Source organism: Eretmochelys imbricata, chromosome 14 (assembly GCF_965152235.1).
Source record: "Eretmochelys imbricata isolate rEreImb1 chromosome 14, rEreImb1.hap1, whole genome shotgun sequence".
Lineage (NCBI taxonomy): Eukaryota > Metazoa > Chordata > Testudines > Cheloniidae > Eretmochelys > Eretmochelys imbricata.
The window spans coordinates 6,655,833-6,678,892 of record NC_135585.1 but is presented as its reverse complement, the minus strand read 5'-3'; the positions used below and the strand labels follow the sequence as shown (position 1 = coordinate 6,678,892).

Sequence of the window (23,060 nt, the reverse complement as noted above, 5' to 3'; positions counted from 1 at the left end):
GGGACTCCTATGTGAATGTAGGGGGGTGTTATGGGGAAGAGGGTGTGGCACTGTGGGGGTCAGGGAGATGTGGGGGCCCCTATTTGAATGCAGGGGGGATGAGGGGATTCTGGGGGGTGGGGGTGTTATGCGGGAGGGGGCGTGGCACTATGGGGGTCAGGGAGATGTGGGGGCCCCTATGTGAATGCAGGGGGGATGAGGGGATGCTGGGGGTATAATGGGGGAGGGGGCGTGGCACTGTGGGGGTCAGGGAGATGCAGGGGTCCCTATGTGAATGTGGGGGGGTGTTATGGAGGAGGGGGTGTGGCACTGTGGGGGGTCAGGGAGATGTGGGGGCCCCTATTTGAATGCGGGAGGGATGAGGGGATGCTGGGGAGGTGGGGGTGTTATGGGGGGGCGTGGCACCGTGGGGGTCAGGGAGATGTGGAGGCCCCATGGGGATGCAGGGGGGGCTGATGGGGGGGTAGGGGTGTTATGGGGGAGGGGGCGTGGCACCGTGGGGGTCAGGGAGATGTGGGGGCCCCATGGGGATGCAGGGGGGGTTGCTGGGGGGGGTAGGGATGTTATGGGTAGGGGGCGTGGCACTGTGGGGGTCAGGGAGATGTGGGGGCCCCTATGTGAATGCGGGGGGGATGAGGGGATGCTGGGGGTATAATGGGGGAGGGGGCGTGGCACTGTGGGGGTCAGGGAGATGCGGGGGCCCCATGGAGCTGGAGGGGGGGGATGAGGGGATGCTGGAGGGGTAGGGGTGTTATGGGGCAGGGGGCATGGTACTGTGTGGGTCAGGGAGATGTGGGGGCCCCATGGGGATGCGGGGGGGATGAGGGGATGCTGGGGAAGTAGGGGTGTTATGGGGGAGGGGGCATGGCACTATGCGGGTCAGGGAGATGTGGGGGCCCCATGGGGATGCGGGAGGGATGAGGGGATGCTGGGGGTGGGGGTATTATGGGGGAGGGGGCGTGGCACTGTGGGGGTCAGGGAGATGTGGGGGTCCCTATGTGAATGTGGGGGGGATGTGGGGATGCTGGGGGGGTGAGAGTGTTATGGAGAAGGGGGCGTGGCACTGTGGGGGTCAGGGAGATGAGGGGCCCCATGGAGATGCGGGGGGGGGGATGAGGGGATGCTGGGGGGGTAGGAGTGTTATGGGGGAGGGGGCATTGCACTGTGGGGGTCAGGGAGATGTGAGGGCCCCATGGAGATGTGGGGGCCCCATGGGGATAAGGGGGGTGGGGGTGTTATGGGGGAGGGGGCGTGGCACTGTGGGGGTCAGGGAGATGTGAGGGCCCCATAGGGATCCGGGGGGGGGGGCAGCTCCGAAGAAGAGCTCCGGCCGCTCTCCCCCGGCAGCCGCTCTGACCGCCCTCGATTTCTGACGCGTTAGGGGCCTGACTGGCGGCGCGCCGGCCGGCTGGGGCGGCGCGGGGCGGGAACCGCCCTCCCGACTGCGGCGTCGCTGGGAGAGCGGGCAGGGCCGCACCCCGCCTCCGGGCGCTAGGGTAGGAGGGTAAGGCCGCGCCCAGGCCCGGCAGCTGGGCGGGGGGGTGTGGGGCCGGGCCGGGGGTGAGGTGAGTGGGACCTGCAGAATGCTGGGAGGGGGTGTTGGGAGGGTTGTGGGGGTGCTGTGCGGGGCAGGAGGTGTTGGGAGGGTTGTGGGGGGCGCTGTGGGGGGCAGGGGGTGCTCTGTGGGGCGGGGGGGTGTTGGGAGGGTTGTGGGGGGTTCTGTGGGGGGGCGGGGGGTGTTGGGAGGGTTGTGGGGGGGGGGCGGGGGGCGTTGGGAAGGTTCTGGCGCAGGGGGTGCTGTGGAGGTCAGGGAATGCTGGGAGGGGAGCGAGGGGGATGCTGGCAGTGTTGTGGGGTGCTGTGGGGGCCAGTGGGATGCTGGGAGAGGTGTGGGAGCCATGCTGTGGGGGCAAGGGGCAATCCTGGGAGGGGTGTATGGTTGGGGGATGCTGGGGGGGTGTGGGGGCCACTGTGCGGGGCGAGGGGTTGCCAACCTTGGTTGGACATATTCCTGGAGGTTTCATTAGATGACCTAACCTTTAATTCCTGGAGATTCCAGCAAAAAAACCAGGAGTAATTGGGGCACCTTAATGACAGGTTTCAGAGTAACAGCCGAGTTAGTTTGTATTCACAAAAAGAAAAGGAGTACTTGTGGCACCTTAGAGACTAACCAATGTATTTGAGCATAAGCTTTTGTGAGCTACAGCTCACTTCATCGGATGCATCAAGTGAGCTGTAGCTCACGAAAGCTCATGCTCAAATACATTGGTTAGTCTCTAAGGTGCCCCAAGTCCTCCTTTTCTTTTTGCAGATTCAGACTAACATGGCTGCTACTTTGAAACCTGGAGATTCCAGGACAATCCCAGAGGGTTGGCACCCTAGCTAGGGGGGATGCTGGGACGGGTGTGGGAGGAGTGCTGGGACTGATGTGTGGGACATGTAATGTGAGTTGTGCACAATGTGTGGCTGTGGTGGAATGTAATGGGATCTGTGTGGGGAAGTAATTGGGGTTGCTGTGGGGTGTGTGGTTATGGGATTAGGGATATGTGTTTGGGGGTGTGAGGTGGATTCTGCACTAACCCCATGCACCCTGGCGTGTGTAGGGATAAGGGGTTGAATTTCAGTGTCCCCCTTTGAGGTCTGAACAACACAGATAAAAAAGTTGTCCCCCTTCTCTGCATCTGTTACTTTTCTTTTTCTCATTTAAAAAAGGGCAATGAGTACAATCAAAAGTGTGTTTAAATAAAATACACGTATATGTCTATATTGTGTTCTACTCTTAATTTTTGAGTCTACTTTATATTTCCTAATGCACCTTGCAGTGCAGGCACAATTGTTATCAAAGCCATCTTAATACTTTGCAGTCAAGCATTCAGACCCAGAGTCCCCTAATCACAGATGAAGATACAAGAGATGAGATAGCAAGATACTATCCTAAGTGGTTGATGATTAACAGAAGTGTCCTTGGGGGCGGGGAAATTGGCATCCATTGGTATTATACTGATAAGTGCTTCACCCACAGCATAATGATGAATTGTTTGTGGGGGTTTTTGTCACAATGCTTTTCGTTCAGCCAGTCATTGATAGCATTGCCTAAACTTACAGAAGAAACAGCTTCCTGGTCTTGATTCTCCTACATCAGCGTAAACCTATTGAAGTCAGCTGAGGGAGTTACATTGTTTTTTACATTGGAGCAAGTGAGATCAGAATCAGTTCTAAAGATCTTGTTGCAGTGAGAGCCACTAGACTGATCTAAAAAGAAAAGGAGGACTTGTATAGTAGCAACAGGGATTTTTTAAAGCAGAGAATGAAGTGAGGGAATGACATAATACATAGAACTAGACTGGGAGTTGTGAGTTCGCAGCAAAACTTTCCCATGCTGGTCCCGTCCTGCTCCCCTCCAAAAAGCAGAAGCTGCTTGTGTGTATGGGGGCTGGGTATGGAAATGGTAGGGAAAAGAGGAAGCTAAATGGCCTGTGCCTGAACAATCCTGGCTGGTTAGCTAGCAGCAGGCTGCGGAAAACAGCTTGTTAGCTTACCAGCTCCTCAGAAAAGGAATGAGAGGCTGGGGGTCATCAGGTGGTGGTCAAGGAAGGAAGGAGGCTCTTTATAATACATGCTAGGTATGAAACCTGGATTTTATAAATGCTTTTGGTCTTTTCTCTCTTTCCCTTTGGTCAGATGAAGATAATTAAATATTCTGAGCAGGTCCTGAAGACAGCATTGATCTCCAAGAACACGCAGCTTGTGAAGCTGTATGAGAATCTTGAGTCAAGTGAGAAGTGTTTGCTGAATGAAGCATTTCAGCCAAACAGTGTTCTCTTCAGACCCATCACTCTGAATTCGGAGTCAGACTGGATCTCCTCACACCCTGAGCCCACCCAGGACTTTGAACAGTTTTATAACGATCCTTGCAGAAGCAGACTGACATCTCAGAAAAATGCCATTTATGTACAGCCCATTGGTAATGTCTAACTGTGATCGCAGAACCAAACCATCTGTCTTTAATATGCCTGTCCCATTAAATATGAACTAATTAGGTTATATGTTCCAATTTTCAAATAAAAAGACTTCATAATAGATCTCAGACAAAGTGGTCTAGTGGTTAGAGCAGTCAGGACGCCTGGGTTTTATTCCTGATTCAGACATTCAGCTATGGTGTTATTGAAAGATCCTGCAAGCACTTATGGATGAGCTTAACTTTACTCATCCAAGTAGTCCTATTAGAGTCCATGGAACTGCTCATGTGAGTAGAGGTTAAAGTTATCCATAATTACTTGTAGGATTAAGTCCTTCTGTGCCTCGGTTTACCCATGTTTAAAATGGGGAATACTTAATTAAGCATTACTGGAGTATTGTGAAGCTTAATCAGTGTTTACAATGTGCTTTGATTCCTTTGGATGAAAGGTGCTATAGAAATGCAAATTACTGTTAATATGTTTTTTCTGTAGTGTGGTGCACAGAGATGTTTTTGAGGATCACAGTAAATAATATAGATTGATTTTAAGTCTATTTCCTGGTAGCTTTCACAGTTTTTGATTAACTTATGTAGAAAATTGTGTTTTAAGAAAAACAGGAACAGTCATAATCTTGGGAAAAGAAACCCATTGAAGGTAAAAACAAACCAACAAACAAATACAGTATGCTAAACCTCAGTCCTTCAGTTTCCCTACTCCATCCATATTTGATCAGCTGTTTATGGGAGTTGCCATTACTCTTGAAGCTGAAATTTTAATTACAGTTATGAGTAATGGATTCACTATTGCAGTCTACAGCACTGACGTCAGTTTCTGTGTTGCCTCTTGTGGGTAGCATTGTACTGTTTGGCTGTTATTAATATCATGTATCACAGCACTTGACAGTGATAAACAATGCCCTTATTTAAAAACAAACAAACCTCCCACTTCATTACTGTACAATAATTGTCCCGAACATTGCTTTATCATTGTTATGAGATACAGTATCTTGGAGTATTGCAGTAGAATAACTTTGTCACTTTGTTTTTGGGCTAAGGGAATAGAAGTTACTAAAATAAAGAAAGGCATTCTTGGATTTGCATGGAAATGGTGAAAGGTTACAATTGTGTTTGTGCCATGTTCTATAATATTGCTTATATTTTCTTTTGATAACTTGGGGTAAATGTGATGTTCATTAACAGACCTGAAATAAGAGGGAATATTAAAGTTATCATTCTTTTGGGGGATTTTTAAAAAATATGAGTTGATTGAATGAACTGCCATACCAGGTTTATAACCTGATGTTATTTTGGACTGCTTATATAGGTTCGTTTGGGGACACTAAAGTTAGTACGGAGGATTATATGAAATGGTTGAAGGATTATTGTGAAGCCTTTTACTATGGCCTATCTGTAAAAATCCTGGAGCCGATTCCTGTTTCACACACAGGTTGTGGTTTTCGAGTGAATGAGTACACATGCAATCTACAGATTCATGCAGGTATGTAGGGAGGAGAAGAACAGCATCAAGTTTGGAATCGCCTCATTGCTAAAAGATTTGAATAATAAAGAAATGAACACTGAGTTTCTTGAAACTCTAAGCCAGGGGTGTTGTGAGGATAAATACATTAAAGATTGTGCGGTGTTCAGCTACTACAGTGGGGGATTATATCAGTGCTATAGGCAGACAGAGAGAAGGATGGATAACTTCAGATTCTTTGTTAGCAGCTCACCAGAATCTCCAGTCATGTGACTTACAGTGTAGTGGAGAAGTGTGGTTTAGTTGTTTGAGCATAAGTCTAGGACTCAGTAAAGCGAGATCCTAATCTCAGCTCTGGTTTCAGACCTGATTCTGCAACCTTTATTCATGTGAGAAGTTCCGTTGCTATCGGTGGGATTATTCGTTCAAATAAGGGCATCCAAATCAGGCCTCAAAAAGCAGCTGAGTCATTCTGCTATATCGATATAACACATGCCTGGTAGCTCATTCAGGCTTGATCACTTAGTTCCCTAACTAACCAAATGGTCAGCTAGCCAAGTAGTTTTGTCTTGAACAATAGTTATTTAAAACTAACACAAATGTATTGTATGAGTCTAAAGATCAAATAGATGTCCAGCTAGTTTAGGCTGAGCTACATTTTCTTTGGATATTGCTATGAAATCACTCGATGATTACCTATTCTGTTCATTCCTTCTGAAGCACCTGGCATTGGCCACTGTCGGAAGACAGGATACTGGGCTAGACAGACCTTTGATCTGACCAGTATGGCCAATCTTACGTTTCTAACACTATCTTTTTTGACCCTTAGAATGTCGGTCATGGTAGTGATTTTTGTGATGTGACTACTAGAAACTTTGCTGAGACCACCAACTGTCCCTCTGACTTTTAGGACTTTTAACCTGCAATAGATTCAAGCATCTACCTTTATTAAGCAGCCTGACCACTCTTGTAAAACAATAATTCACTGCACTGAATAGAAAAATATTATCTACCCTAAGGGCTTGTCTAGGCTTATTGCTTTGCCAAAGCTCATTATGGAACGTTCAGTGCCCTTTAGCAGGGTCCACATGGCAACTTAGTGCACAGCAAGCTAGGGCTAGTCTACACTGGCAAAGCCAATGCCTTGTTCACTGGCAAAGTTCAGTGCCTTGAGTAGTCGTGGGAGCTCTCCCAGCGCTCTAAAAAAACCACCTTCACAAAGGGTGTAGCTACCAGGGCTGGGAGTGTGGCTACTAGTGCTGGTGCACTGTCTACATTGGTGCTTTTTTCGCACCCCTGAGCAAGAAAGTTACAGCACTGTAAATTGCGAGTGTAGACAAGCCTCTAGTGTGCTGTAGCTTTCTGTGCACTAATACAGTGTGTTGACAAGCCCCAATTTATCCTGAGACCAATCCTGCAAGCAGAACTTCCAATGGAAATTGGTGTATGGAGGGTTTAGAGGGTCTGACCTCATGTTAGCAGCATTAGTGGCTCCAGATTGGTAATGTGGCTGGACACCTACATCGCATAATCCAGTGGCTCTTAAGCTTTTTGGACTACTGTATCTCTTTCAGGAGTCTGATTTGTCTTGTGTACCCCCAAGTTACATGTCACTTAAAAACTACTTGCTTACAAAATCAGACCTAAAAATTCAAAAGTGGCACAGCACACTATTACTGAAAAATTGCTTACTTTCTTATTTTTGCCATATAGTTATAAAATAAATCAATCGGAATATAAATATTGTTCTTACATTTCAGTGTATAGTATATAGAGCAGTACAAATAAGTCATTGTCAATATGAAATTTTAGTTTGTACTGACTTCACTACTGCATTTTATGTAGCCTGTTGTAAAACTAGGCAAATATCTAGATGGGTTGGTGTATCCCCTGCAACACCTCTGAGTACCTCCCTGGTTGAGAACCACTGGTGTAATCTTCTGACTGCTTTCACAGCTTTCTTCTGTGGTGACTCATGCTTCTGTTGAAGGGAGTTGTTTTCTGTTGTTTATGCAGGGGACCTCTTGAAATACCTAAAGAAGAAAAAGCCAAAAGAAGATGCTTTCTGTATTGTTGGGATAACAATGATAGATCTTTATCCAAGGGAGTCCTGGAATTTTGTCTTTGGACAAGCCTCTTTGACAGAAGGTATTCAATTTTATGTCAGGAGTATATCAGTGGAGAAAACTAAAATGACTCCAAAATGCTAGGAATCAATTTACTATGAAAATAAATCAAATTAAAATGTGCATAAAATATGATAAATATGGGATAAATATGAATTGAATTGATGTATAATTTATGGGTATATAATTTTAAAAATAGTATGTGATATTGTTCAAACTCATACAGTTCAAAATTACTACATTCAAAAGACAGTCAAAAAGTAAGAAACATTTTTGATCCACTGTTAAAAGAAAAATCCCTAAAACTTTGTTCATAACTTTAAATATGTTTCCCTTTCTATACTGAATTTCGTTGGATAAGTTCGCAGCCCTAAAGGGGATTTTTTGGTTGACGCAGTTGGGTTGGTGTTGGTTTCTGTTTGTTTGTTTTAGAGAGTTACAGAAGTACCAAAGAAATTGAATTTACATATTCAAGATGTCATTTTTCATACTCTGGAAACAGTGCATTTTTCTTTTTCAAATAAAATCTTATGCAAATAAAGAAGGCTTTGCTGCCCAAAGAACTGAAACCCAGCTCAGAACATGTCAATGTCTGTCCAAATCACCTATTTTTTTTTTATTTCTTACTGCCACACGCAGAGGGTGGGCTGAAAAAGAACAGCCAAAAATAGTGAGTTGCTGCTACAAAGACTCAGGACCTTCTGTGACACTAAGACCCCTTGGCAACGGTCCTCTGTTCTTTGCAGACAACTCTCACCTCAAACTCAGTACACCAAACATGTTGTACAGGATATTTATCCATAAAGAGAAACATATAAGGTATCTATAGAAGACTCATAACTAGTCAAGATTCATGATCATTGTGAGATGTATGTATGGGATGGATATATATATATAAAATGAGAGAGAATGCTTTATGACTTGCAGTAAAAATTAGTCACTGGGGTAATGCCTGTTCTAGGATGAGGGAGTTGTCACCCCTTGCTGTTTAGCTGAGGATGCAATGCAAGGCTGAGTTTAGCTTTGTGCAATAGTAAGACTTTGAATGGGAAACCATCAGAGGCAACTGCAAACAATCGAAACCACTTGAAGGTAAAAAAAGGGACTTTACAACAAGACAGGGGTTTGCCCTGCCTCTGAATAGAAACAAAAGTTTGGTTTCAGTATAACAGGAGGAAAAACCCTCTAGATCCATTCACTAAGGAAGTTCTGAGGAAGTGAGCCATAGCTCATGAAAGCTTATGCTCAAATAAATTTGTTAGTCTCTAAGGTGCCACAAGTACTCCTTTTCTTTTTGCGAATACAGACTAACACGGCTGCTACTCTGAAACTTGTGGAATGGGGGTGTTTTCATGCATGTTTGGATGATGGTTCTTGCTAAACCAGACAGCTCTGCAACAGACTGAACTTTGGGTGAAAATCCATAGGTGCCGACTCTGTGGGTGCTCCAGGGCTGGAGCACTGACAGGGAAATATTAGTGGGTGCTCTGCACCTACCGGCAGCCAAGCTTCCCTTCCCACCCCGCCTAACCTCCTCCTCCCCTGAGCACACCGCGTCCCCGCTCCTCCGCCTACCTCCCAGCGCTTGCCCCGGCCAAACAGCTGTAGCAAGCTCTGGGAGGGATGGGGGAGGAGCGGGCACGTGGCGCGCTCAGGGGAGGAGGTGGGGAAGAAGCGGGGCCAGGGTGGGGATTTGAGGAAAGGGTTGAAATGGGGGCAGGACATCGGTGGAGTCAGGGTTGGGCCAGGGGCAGTGGGAGGTCGAGCACCCACTGGCGCCAGAAGAAGTCGACACCTATGGGAAAACCTACTTTATTTGGTAGGAAAGGTATTTATTAATAAATATAGACCCAAGTTCACATTTTGTGATTCTGTTTTGCATTGTAATCGTATGTTTCCACTGCTCTCTCTTGTTTCTAGTTAAATCTATTCTTTCTTCTAATAAAACAATATTAAGTTTATTTCAGTACTCACAAGGGCTCTGTGGTTTACAGGAGTGGTGGTTTAAGATAAAACTGGAATACACTGCTCCTTTGAGAGCAGAGGATCTGGGATTTCTGTGAGTTGCCACTGTCGCAGGGGAATGATCCAAAGGGACTTGGGGACTGGGGTGTACCTACTGTTCACCTGCAAGGTGAAGTTAGGGCTGGCATAGGCCAGAGGAGAGTGCTTGAGTGGCTGAAAGGCTGATGGTGTTAGGGAGATGACGTCCAGCCAGGCACTGGCAGGACTTCCTCACACTGGAGGTAGGGGATAACAGGGTGACTCCCAGTCTTGAGTACACTAAGAACTATCACACACTTTACCTAACAGGCTAAGATATGGGCGATGTCTTTCACTAGGTATACTGGAAATAAGAAAGACTTTAACAGGTTAGTCACTCAGCAGATGTAATGTTGTGTACATTTTTATGTTGTGTACAATTTTAAATGAAAATAACTTAAAACCTTGCAGTGTTATGATCTAGTCTTCCTTGTACTCCTAAATCTCCCGGTCACATAAAATCAGAATTTGGGGTTCCCAAGGAGTACTAATTTAGTCTCTATTTTGTGGTTTTCTGTTGCAAGAAAAACAAATGATTGTTAATGTGCATTTTTTTTTAAATGCATAAAGTCATAACATTTAGACTGTTTGGTACTGAGTCTGGTGTCACATCATTGTAAATTAGGAGTCAGTACATCAAGGGCAATGAAGTGACTCCTACATTAGTGAAAGGAAGCTCAGGCCCTCTCTGTTGTGTTCGCATATTTGCAGCATGAGTTCACTTCAGGTACCACAACAGCCTTTAGTCTATGATACTCAAAATCTACACCTCAAAATATTGCTCTTTGTCTTTTTCACCATAAAATAGAATGTCTGTGTTATTCAAAGCAAAAATATTAAACATTTTCTCAGCTATTCCAAAAACATGTATGCTTGAAAAATCTGATCTGGCCAGTGACTGGGTAAAATGGTTTGCTTAATGGCAGGGCTTAGTGGGCATGTATATTTTAACTGCAAGGCTTAGTTGGCATGAAGAGCAATCTTGCCATGGGCCCAATGCTATACTCAGTTATAATTGAACAGCTGCATTGATTTCATTGGGGATTGCTGGACGTAAGTTCAAGTAGATTTTGGGCTGACATCTGTCCAAAGCACAGTATAACTAGCTCTGTCTGTTTCTCCAGAGTCTGATTATTTAGGGATTAATAACAAGAATTTTAGTTATAAGCTGGGGACACATCAATTAGAAGTAACGGAGGAGGAGAAGGACCTTGGAGTATTGGTTGATCATAGGATGACTATGAGCCGCCAATGTGATATGGCCATGAAAAAAGCTAATGCGGTCTTGGGATGCATCAGGAGAGGTATTTCAAATAGGGATAAGGAGGTTTTAGTACCGTTATACAAGGCACTGGTGAGACCTCACCTGGAATACTGTGTGCAGTTCTGGTCTCCCATGTTTAAGAAGGATGAATTCCAACTGGAACAGGTACAGAGAAGGGCTACTAGGATGATCCGAGGAATGGAAAACTTGTCTTATGAAAGGAGACTCAAGGAGCTTGGCTTGTTTAGCCTAACTAAAAGAAGGTTGAGGGGAGATATGATTGCTCTCTATAAATATATCAGAGGGATAAATACCAGAGAGGGAGAGGAATTATTTAAGCTCAGTACCAATGTGGACACAAGAACAAATGGATATAAACTGGCCACCAGGAAATTTAGACTAGAAATTAGACAAAGGTTTCTAACCATCAGAGGAGTGAAGTTTTGGAACAGCCTTTGAAGGGAAGCAGTGGGGACAAAAGATCTATCTGGCTTTAAGATTAAACTCGATAAGTTTATGGAGGAGATGTTATGATGGGATAACATGGTTTTGGTAATTAAATATTCATGGTAAATAGGCCCAATGGCCTGTGACGGGATATTAGATGGGGTGGGATCTGAGTTACCCAGGAAAGAATTTTCTGTAGTATCTGGCTGATGAATCTTGCCCATATGCTCAGGGTTTAGCTGATCGCCATATTTGGGGTCGGGAAGGAATTTTCCTCCAGGGCAGATTGGAAGAGGCCCTGGAGGTTTTTCGCCTTCCTCTGTAGCATGGGGCACAGGTCACTTGCTGGAGGATTCTCTGCTCCTTGAAGTCTTTAAACCACGATTTGAGGACTTCAATAGCACAGACATAGGTGAGGTTTTTTGCAGGAGTGGTGGGTGAAATTCTGTGTCCTGCGTTGCGCAGGAGGTCGGACTAGATGATCATAATGGTCCCTTCTGACCTAAATATCTATGAATCTATGATTGCTAGCAATCAAATCTAGTTTGCATAGGTGCTTCTGATTTAACTCATTCTTCAATTACCAGCTTATGGGCCTGATTCAGCAAGCCCTCTGTTTGCCAAACTCCCATAGAAATCAGTTTTCAGAGTAGCAGCCATGTTAGTCTGTATTCGCAAAAGGAAAAGGAGTACTAGTGGCACCTTAGAGACTAACCAATTTATTTGAGCATAAGCTTTCGTGAGCTACAGCATCCAATGAAGTGAGCTGTAGCTCACGAAAGCTTATGCTCAAATAAATTGGTTAGTCTCTACGGTGCCACTAGTACTCCTTTTCTTTTTATAGAAATCCATGGAATTGCCTTTATTTACACGTGTGGTGAATCTGGAAATTTTATATATGTTGATTCTTCCTTTTATAATTGAGATTCTTTTCAAACAGTATTTTGTTAAATAAGTTAGAATCTATTGACTTATCATGTTCACCTGAGAAAAGGTTCATAGTTAGGATTTTGGCCCCATTATGTATATTTTTAATTTAAACAGTATTTTTCCATTTCAGTGTTCTTTTTTCATTTTTATTTCCCCTATATTGGCCAGGTGACTGCAGAAATGAAGAATCTAAATTATCTATGTATCACCTGTGAAAAAACCTGGCACAGGCTCCAAGTCAGCAAGGCACTTAAGCATGTGACTAAGTTTGTGAGTAGCCTTGTGGACTTGAATTAGACTTCTCACACATTTAAAGTTAGCCCCATAGTTAAGTACATTCCTGAACTAGGGAATACAGCTTAGGGCCCAAATCTGGGAGGTTTTGAAATGTGCTCATTTGCCACTGACATCAGTCTCAGGATTGGCCTTCATATGGCTATGACCAACAACTTGGGAAAACCAAATGTTAGTCAAAATATAAAACAACTCCAAACCAAAAATAAAACAAAATGAGCAAATGGAATAAGACAAAAATAAAACAGGACCAAAACAATGACCCAAATTCTAAACTAAATGCAGGGACCACGCACATAGGCCCAGTGCACAAGCTCATCCACTGATATCCAGAGCTGCCTTGAAAGGATGTGTTTCCCAGTGCTACTAGAGTCCTAACTTCAGAACTGCCTGCCTGCCACAAAATATGCCTTCAGAGTGCATTTTTATTAGGTGGAGATGACCTCTGAACCCAAAATGAGACAAGTATCAAGAACTAGATCTTTTTAGTAGAAATAGAAACATCAACTTGGTTTATTAAACTTGAGTTGCCTGGAACAGCCCCATCTACCCTTTTAGATAACTTTTTAAATACCATTTTTATGATATTTTGTAATAGTGCAGTTTTAACACTGAAAAATTAAGCCATCAGTCAGAATCTCTGCATTAAAGTTGAAAGCTCAGCCTTAACTCTTCCCCTGCTCTTGTGCATTATAAAGTATGGTCCAATCTTGGGAGATGCTGAGAGATTCTGCAGCCAGTGGGAGATGGAGGTGCTCAGGGTCAAGATTGTACATTGTTTGAGGCAAGGCCTATGTCTTCTGATTGATACTGCAAGGCACCTCCCATACTTTTGGAGGCTGTAAAAGACTAATACAATCTATAATACATCCTGGAAGAGGTCTTTTTTCTTTTTATTAAATGTCAAAATGTCTGCACTGATTTTAATAAAACTTTATACACACACAGCCGCAAAATACCCCTGAGCTTCAACAAAGCCTGTAGAATTTCAGCCTAAAAGAAATTAATTTAAGAAAATAATTATTAATTGAAAAGGAGTGATTAGAATGGAAGTTGGAATTCCACCTGCACCATAGTGTGTGCTGCGTATGCCAGCTATGTGCTTGCTTATGCTGGAATAGCATTTAACAATAGCAATCTGTATTCGTGTAGCTGTGCTTCAGAAAGGGCAGAGATTCTAAAAAGGAAATTGCACTCATTCTATTCAGTGGCTAAGCATAGAGGGTGGGATCCATGAAGGGACTTAGGCATTAAAACACAACACAGCACCTCACTTCTGGCACCTAGAAAATCCAAGAATATCCCTGCCATCCACCAAGCTGAGTGAGGTGCCTAAGCTTCCTATTCAACAACTGGGTAATTAAAATGAATAGATTGGGGAGGCAAAAATCTGTCTAAACCTGATGAAAATATAATAAAAAAAAAGAAAAAAGAAAAAAAAGTTTTGTTCTCTCAGTCTTTCATGAGCAATTTAAACAGATTAACATAATGTAAGGATCAAGCATGTGGCTTCTGGCTTTGTAGTTGGTTGTTTGTTTTTTAATTGCATGGCAGTATGGATCATTGTGTTTGGTTTCTGTGACACAGACCACATCTTCAACGGTGGTCCATATACTTGTGACAACATTTGTTTGTGTTTGGTGTCCACTCAGATGAATGGTGAATGCGAAGCAAATGCTGTTTGTGCTCAAATTGCAAATTTTTCCATGGCCGAACAGTGGGTTCAAAGATAAAGATTTGGGGCTTGATTTCCCCATTGCTAAGTGTCCCTTTGGCAGTGGTGTAACTCCATTCATCTAGTTTCAGAAGAGTTATGCCAGCTTTAAAACTGGAGTAATACAATGGTGACTCAAGCCTGTGGCTGAGACCCTTCAGAAAATTCAACTAATTGAGCATAAACTCCTGTGCCAAAGAAGACCATATGCAATTGCTGAAATTAACTAAGAAATAGTGGTAACTCTCCATATTATCTCTCTGACATTAAGTAGACAGAAAATGTCCTATTGTGCACCTTTGTTCATAATCCTGGTTTAGGAGAGAAGTCTGTAATCCCTTATTATACAGTAAATCACCTGATACCATTCAAAATTTGCAAACTCTAAATTTAAAATCTGAGTGAAGTTTGAGACGTGTAAAATAATCTGTTGGAGTCTTTAACACTTTATTTGAAGTTTGTGGAGAATATTAATGTTGTAAAAACAATATTTTACATGTAGCACCAGGGGCTTTTTGACTAACTGCATGTGTTCTTTGGATGAACTTTAGTTGTTTACATGGTGTTTTATGCTGATACAATATGTGTATTTATTGCTAATGTGTGAAGTCTCATAATTAAGGCTAAGTTTTTGTCACGGATATTTTTAGTAAAAGTCAGGGACGGGTCATGGGCAAAAGAGAAAAATTCACAGAAGCCGTGACCTGTCTCTGACTTTTACTAAATATATCCATGACAAAATGGGGATCTGCGGGTCCCCACGCTGCCTGAAGTGGGGCAGCTGCGCAGGGGCTAGGAGCTGCTTGCAGCAGCTGGGGGCTGCCGGGTACCCCTGCCCCCCGCAGCTCTGGGGATCCCCCGCTGCCTGTGGGGGCTGGAAGCTACAGGGTACCCCACCACCTGCAGCTCCAGGGACCCGTGGTGGCCGGGAGCTTGGGGGTTCCCCGCTGCCCATGGTGGCCAGGAGTTTGGGGGTTCCATCAGCAGCTCCAAGGGCCCCCGCCGCCTGCGGCGGTTGGGAGCTCAGGGGTTCCCCCGCTGTGGCTGGGAGATCTGGGGGTTCCCCTGCGGCAGGCAGGAGCTGTGAGATACCCTGCGCCTGTGGTGGGTTGGAGCTCCAGGGGCCGCCAGAGCTGGCAGAGGTACCCCACAGCTCCCTGCCCCCACGGGCGATGGGGTACTCTGCAGTTCCCAACCACCATAGGCTGGAGTCATGAAGTTCGCTGAAAGTCAGGATTCCGTGACCTCTGTGACTAAACTGTAGCCTGACTCTTAATTGCTATTGTGCAGATTTTCAATTAGATAAAATGTACTGGGAAAATGTTGAAGTACCCATATTCAAAACCTATCTTATGATGACATCATGCACAAGTTTTGGAGACTCTCTCACCATTTGTAGAATTACCACTTGAGTTCATTTCTGCAGGGCTCCTGCACTATAGAATTAAGCATTACTTCACTGTGGTAGTGAACTTTTACCCTGAAAAACTTTAGGTGTCCAGTGAGTTTAGGCACTTACGAAGTTTGATGGGAATTTTGTGGATTGCAGGGGAGCCAAAAGTATGTCTTAGGTACCTAAGTACTGTTGTGAATCTCACTCCAAGTTCTCAAGCTATGTTTAATGTCTGGCAGTCTTCATTTTTTGTCTGTAAACTTAAACAAGATGGTGAAATTCCTCAGAGGTGCTGAATAACTGTAACACCTGCTGACTTTATTGGGTAGTGTAGATGACTGGTACCTATCAGGATCTGTACTGTTTCGTGTCATGAAGAAAACCACACATGGAAAATCATCAGATCTAAAGCTCATTAGGGGAATGTCAGAGCGTGACACACACACAGCTGGGAAATGCAGAGCTAGAGCTCTCCTTTTGACCCCTAGGTATAGTGGGCATCTGCCCTTTTCGCTACTTGTTTATATTGTACTGTGTTTTCTTTATGTGCAAGGGGAGCTTTAACTGTGATTGTAATCTTACTTATTTTTTTTTATGTCAGTCCCTCTCCCTGGGAATGGCTGTGTCCTTCTGGGCCATGTCTCTTAGGGAGACTGGAAAGTTTTGCTTTCACACACCCCATTTTAACGTTACCATCCTCCGGACCTTTTAACTCAACCATCCTTCTGACAGGATACACATGGATGGATACTTTTTGGAGGCCCATCATTGCTGTTACATGGTCAGCTAGATGGGTCATTATAGGGCAACACAAGGCAATTCCTCCCTCGGGGCAAAGTTTTTTCCTCCTGTGTCACTTGTACCCCTCTCAAACCTGAGGAGTGAGAGCCAGGTGTGGAACTCCCATGCTGCATCGCAGAGTTAAGGCCCTGAACATTCTTAGGTGTGTACATTATTGTTTCTCTTTCTGCTTCTGCTGTACATAGCACTTCTCTCTTTATTATAAATCAGCAATGATTCTCAGTAGAAACTGTTGATCATGTGGGGTATAGGCCTGCTGACCTCTTACATGCAGGACTCCTATTGTTGACATCAGGATTTTATCCTGCAGGAATAGATTTTCAAATGGACTGTTCTTGTTTTTTACAACATCCTGGGGTGGTTAATTTAAAGTCGGCACCAAATGCCCCTGATAATTACACACATGGATGTGGGGAAGAGAGCCTTGTAAATTGTGTCTGACAGACCTGAGTCATCCACTCCTTTCTGGGTCACTGTGAATCAGTTGTGCCACAGAAGTCATGTTCCATTCTCAGCGAAGAATCGTGCGAGGCTCTGGCCTCGTGTCTTCATCATCACATTGCTAATTATAACATCCAAAAGGACATAAATAGCCTAGTAAGGTTCAGTGTCCCACTACGTTGTTTTTCATAGGGACCTGTCATACAGGAAACGCTCAATAGTAAGGTGCCTTGTACTTCAGTTATTCCTGCAATAATTTTGATTGGACAACTCAGAAAAATCAGCACAATGGGAATATATTGGACTCACTGCAAGGAAGATCTGGATTCATTATTTGGAAAGGAAATGTACTGTATTTGTGGCATAGATCCTGCGTCGTATAATGCATTTCAATGATATTGTCCTATGGTTAAGGTACAAGACAGGCAGCCATGTGTTTTGGATACTAATCCTGCCTTTGCCCCTGATTTTCTCTGTAGCCTTGGACAAGTTACTTAATCTCTCTGTGTCACAGTGTATCCCTACATGAAATTAATGTCTGTAAAGCATGGTAAGATGAAAAGACACCATATAAGTGGAAAATATTAACAGTAATAATCCATGTGACTTTTTTAAAGACAGTGTGTGTGCACAATCATGCTCTATGGGACCCTAAGTATGTGTTTTCCCTGTTTTTGAAGATTGTATTACACTGTCAATATGTGACAATTATTTAGCACCTACATCTGCAACTCTTGCTCCTACGAGTAGTTCCACCGACGTCAGTGGGTTTACACAGAGGCGGAAATGCTACTCAACAGGAGTAAGATTAATTGGGCTTTTAAACATGAAGGGAATCTAAGTGCAAGAGGGTTTTTTTGCTTTTTGTTTTTTTCCCCCAGATCTTTGCTCTGAGCTCTGCCAAACCCTTCTTTGACCAGAAGAGGTCGCTAGTAGTACATGTAAAATGCTTTTACTGACTTCTGAGAGGTTGCTTTTACTTGTACTGCGTTCCAGGGCTATAAACCAGTAGGCTGCTAAACAGTAGCTAGCTTGCTCAGAAATTGATCAGGGTAGATCTACTTGTCCTTCTGTGCTGAGCCATAAACTGAAGGTTACGGTACATTCACTAGAACACGTGGCAAAGCAAAATGGTGATTTTAAAATGCAGGGTACAATGTATATTATTTATTTTGATGTTTCCCGTGTTTGAAGACTTCTGTGTATATAACACAATGTAACCCAAAACATAGAAGTGCTCTTTTGGCATTGACTTAAAATAGCAAATCTAGGACTTCAGATCATTATTAGTTTCATCACAGTTGTGTTTGTGGTGTCTGTGACAGATATGTCAATTCCCTGCAATATCTTTCAGATCAGTAAGTTTATGTATCATTGTGGGCCATGAATTGTATGCAATTCCATGGGGGAGAGTGACCACAACTCCTCCAGGAAATAAGAACATAGGTGAAGAGATTAGGGAAATTCACTCAGGTAACACCCCCAGAGAAGTACCACCACCTCGAGAGGCTCACGTATTCTGGTTCAAACTGGATCATATACATAAAAGGTTGTTACAAGGAGTAGAGAGGTAAATTGGTCTCATTAACCTCTGAGGATAGGACAAGAAACAATGGGTTTAAATTGCAACAAGGGCAGTTTAGGTTGAACATTAGGAAAAACTTCCTAACTGTCAGGGTAGTTAAGTGCTGGAATAAATTGCGCAAGGAGGTTGTGGAATCTCCATCATTAGGGGTTTTTAAGAGCAGGTTAGACAAACACTTGTCAGGGATGGTCTAGATAATATTTAGTCCTGTCATGAGTGGAGAGGACTGGACTGGAAGACCTCTTGTGTTCCCTTTGAGTTCTATAATTCTGTGATTCTCCAGAAACTAACAGACAAGAAAGGACTTTTGGATAAATAGCCTGAGTTTAAACTGTCTAAGGGCTACCTTTCTTATCCAGTAAATGAACAGGACCTTCTGTCCAAAGGAGGCCCTAATCCTTCGAAGGAGGAGTTGGAAGAACTTTGGCTTACTGAGTCCCCATAAGACTGATGGGTGACCTCTGGAGAGCTTATTAGCACGCATGCAGGTTCTTTTATTGTTTTAATATGTTTTTTGTGTAATGCTTTCACCTGAAGAATATATGTGCTTGCTTATAAGGAGCTGTGTGATAGCTTATAACTAGGACCCTACCAAATTCACTGTCCATTCTGGTCAATTTCATGGCCATAGGATTTGAAAATTAGTCAGTTTCACATTTTCAGGTGTTTACATCTGAAATTTCATGGTGTTGTAACTGTCGGGATCCCAACCCAAAAAGAGGTTGTGGAGGGTCACAGAGCTGTTGTAGGGGGGTCGTGGGATTGCCAGCCTCACATCTGTGCTGCCTTCAGAGCCCAACTGCTGCCGCAGAGCTTCCTGCAGCAGGGGGAGATACCCGGAGGTAGGCCTGATCTCCCCCTGAAAGCGGCTGTGCAGGGAAAGAGTATGTCCCATCCCACCCTGGCAGCTGGAGCCCAGGGAACAGTAGGAGTCCCTGGCTGGGGTGCCCCCAGCCCTGCCCCTCTCCCTCCCCTCAAATAGCTAGATTTCATGGGGGAGGACTTCTTCCATGGTCCGTGACATGTTTTTCACAGACGTGAATTTGGTAGGGATCAACCTATAACTGCTGGCAATTACGCTGTTCATGAGTCTTCACAGGAAAACCAATGCGCAGACAATGGCTTGTTATAGTAGGGTGACCAGATGTCCCAATTTTATAGAGACAGTCCTGATTTTGGGATCTTTTTCTTATATAGGCTCTTATTACCTCCCACCCCCGTCCCGATTTTTCACATTTGTTGTCTGGTCACCCTGTGTTATAGGCAGTCTGGCTTGCTGGGACTATCACAGTGTAAGCAGGAAACTGTACAGAGTGGAAAACCCCTGGTCAGGAGGGAGAGAGAGATGGCTGCTCAAAAGAGGTGATGGCTGAGGAGCCAAAAGCCTAGTGTGGGTGCCTTCAAGAGACCACGGAACGAGAATACAGGGACAGTTGACCTGAACTGTGACAGTGTCTTCTCTAATAGAATTCCTTTTTGATTTCTTCTTAAGGAATGGGGATCTTCAGCTTTGCCAGGTATGACAGTGATTTTTATAGTGCGAGCTACAAAGGCAGACTGCAGAGTGTCAAGAAGCTTCCCTCAGCAGACTATTCAATATTTGATGGCTATTACACTCCTGCAATCAACAGTATGCTGCTTCTGAGGTCCTGCAAGGTGGGTGCCTGTTGGGCTCTAGAGAGTTATTGAAAGTCTTACATTTCTATTTGGAAATAAAAATAGCTTTTGTTTCTAAGGGTTTAATTCGCCTCTTGCTGGTGTAAATCAGGAGTAACTCCAGTGAAGTCAATGGAGTTACACCAGTGTAAATGACAGCAGAATCTGTCTCTTCATCCTCGAGCCCTGCAGTTGAGATCAGGTGGGATGTTCAAGCTGATATTCCTTACACTTGTGTATATTACTCCTGGGGGAATTCTGCACCAAAAAAATAAAAATTCTGCATACAATATTTTAAAATTCAGCAAATTTTATTTGTCAGAATAACACTACATAATCACACCAGTTTCAATTATTTTGGTAATTTTTTAAAAAATACCTGTCAGCAAGTATGTCTATAACAAAACAGAGACACAAAAAGATTCCTTCAGAGTTAAAGAAACCCCTATGACAATCCTCTTTCTTTGTCCCCTCTCCCACGGAGCCCAGCTGGGGGCCAGACACCTACAATCCCTCCCCCCGCAGAGCCCAGCCATGCCCCCACACCAGCTAATACACCCGAAACTCATATCCCCCCCAGAGCCCAGCCACAGGGTACCCCCAGACTGAATTAAATAAAATACAGTAAATCCTTAATTTGAAGGCCAGTAAACTCAACCTCTGTGGGTCAATTTGGGGCTGCGAGTCTTAGTTTGCTATTGTTTGTGAAGTACTTTGAGCTCCCTGGATGGTAACACTATGTAGAAGTGTGAAGAATTATCCTTTTAAACAAACATTAAACATTTTTTTAATCCCTTGAGCATATTCTGGGGAGCGGGATATCTTGTTTTTATTACAATAGTGTCTAGAAGCCCCAGCTGAAATTAGGGCCTCACTGTGCTAGCTGCTGTACAAACACATAGGAAGAGACAGTCCCTAGCTCAGGGAGCTTAGAGCCCAAATCCACCATACAGAACAAGGATGGAAGAAAGTAAGTATTACTATCCCCATTTTGCAGCTGGGGAACAGAAGCACAGAGCAATTGTGACTCACCCAGTTCACACAGGAATTTTGTGGTGGGGCTGGGAATTGAGCACTCACCTCCTTTCCTTAACTACGGGGCCATCCTCTTCATTTTTCTGTAACTAAAATTGGTACCAGCCCCGTACCAGGTCTGTTGCTCTGTCTTGGAGTGGGTTGGAAGTGGAACCGTTTTATCATCGGCCCATTTTGTAAGGTGCTATAATGGGTACTGCCAGTGTAGGCAGAGTAGAAGAAAGAGGGGAAAATATAGATTACAATAATTTGCAAAATAAGACCTATGTTTCAGACCCTGACCCATGAGATTGGGCACATCTTTGGACTCCATCACTGTCAGTGGCTGCAGTGTGTGATGCAGGGTTCCAATCACCTGGAGGAATCAGACCGACGCCCATTGGACCTGTGCCCAATTTGTCTGCGCAAGTTGCAGTCTGCTGTTGGCTTTCACATTGTGGAGAGATACCAGGTACAAAGATCTTGCTTACTAATGAAAGGATTTGCCACTGAGGAACAGACCACTTCTCCTGCGGGTCTAGCATCCTGCCAACAGTTGATGCTTCAGAGAAAGTGAGAATCTTCTTTCTCTGTCATGATGCACGTGACTACTTGTGCAACGCTATATATGGGGGAATTCTTTACAGATCGCTGTGGCTGTTTTCCCATGCCAAAGAGCATGACATTTGATTATCCAGTAATTAGCATTCATTATCCAGGCAGAGGTTTTTAACCTTTTGACCCCTTATAGGGGTGAATCCCACAACTGTGCGCAGAATGAAGAAACGTTTTGCTTGCCTTTGTTTCTGCCACTTTAATTGTTTGAAACATTGCTATGGAAACTGTAGTTTGTGTCTGCTTTTTTCTTGGTGCCTTTTTGGTCCCCGACTGCAGTACTTACAAGACTAAGAAATCAGGAGCACAGACGTTCATGGCCTCTGGAGGAAACTGTGGTTTGAGACATGCAAAGAAAGATAATTGTTTATGCAGAATACTGGCCGGTGGTTTATTGGAAACTAAGTGTTTACTTGTTCTACTAAGTAGTGAGCTAGAGAAGCAGCTACTTACACTGACAATTCTGTGTATTTAAGATGGAAGGCCATTCAGCTTGTGTGTCTTTTCTAGGCGTTACTGGGGTGGATGGAAGAAGATAGGAGTGGAATAGATGCTGAACTCGGAAATGAAGCCAAGATGGGCTTGCTGAAACCTGTGGAAGCATTTAAGGAGTGTCGAGAGTGGGTATTAAAATGCCTTGATGTCTTGCAGAAATAAAGCTCTAGGATGTATGTAGTATCAAAGGGGAAACATACTCCTCTATTTAAAGAGTTATTTTCAGGCTGACTACTTCTAAAACTGTTGTAACTTGATATGGGTCATTCACTGTATTGTAAGGATCTGTAAATAAAAATCCATCCCTTTGTCACTGAACATTTTATCTTTATACCCTCCTTCCCCAGACAGTAACTCTTTCTGCCATGACCTTACAGTATTTGGTCTCTGCTGCTCTCATATCAGAAATCAAGGTACATTTTAATCTTAATTGTGCTAATGTACAGAAGCACATTTAACATCTTGTAAACTGGGCCTAACGTGTAGTTTTTAAAATATATATTCTAAATGTTTGCAGAGGATTGTGGTGTTTATTTTATTTAGATTTTTTTCTAGCATTGGAAAAATAGGAGCATTGGACAATGAGGAGTCAGTGGCCAAAACCCCCATGTAAGGATGACACAGTTTTCACAAGTAGAAGCTTCAAATATGGAACGGTTCTGCTCGTTCTCCAGGCACTGTCACTAAATCAGGGAGAGGAGTCCATCCCCAGTACCTGCACAGATTCCCTATGCAAAGGCCCCTAACCTGCAGTTGTCTCCGTGTGGGTGCAGGGGTGTGTTTGTGTAGAGTCATTTGCAGGATCAG

The 23,060-nt window shown here is 44.0% G+C and overlaps 1 protein-coding gene across 4 annotated transcripts; it reads left to right on the top strand.

Moving 5' to 3' along the window:
• Nucleotides 1-1,457: 1,457 nt before the first annotated feature.
• On the top strand, nt 1,458-22,727 carry AMZ2 (archaelysin family metallopeptidase 2). Of its 4 annotated transcripts, none has more exons than XM_077833952.1 (7): nt 1,458-1,504; nt 3,682-3,964; nt 5,283-5,456; nt 7,452-7,583; nt 19,966-20,129; nt 21,439-21,615; nt 22,269-22,727. In XM_077833952.1, the coding sequence occupies exons 2-7, from the start codon at nt 3,682-3,684 to the stop codon at nt 22,413-22,415; spliced, it is 1,077 nt and encodes a 358-aa protein (XP_077690078.1). In that variant the 5' UTR covers nt 1,458-1,504; the 3' UTR covers nt 22,416-22,727. The 4 variants fall into 4 exon arrangements, with proteins under 4 accessions (XP_077690078.1, XP_077690077.1, XP_077690079.1 ...); XM_077833951.1 differs by having other exon boundaries at nt 1,478-1,565; XM_077833953.1 differs by lacking the exon at nt 22,269-22,727 and adding an exon at nt 22,038-22,258 and having other exon boundaries at nt 1,478-1,565.
• Nucleotides 22,728-23,060: the final 333 nt, after the last annotated feature.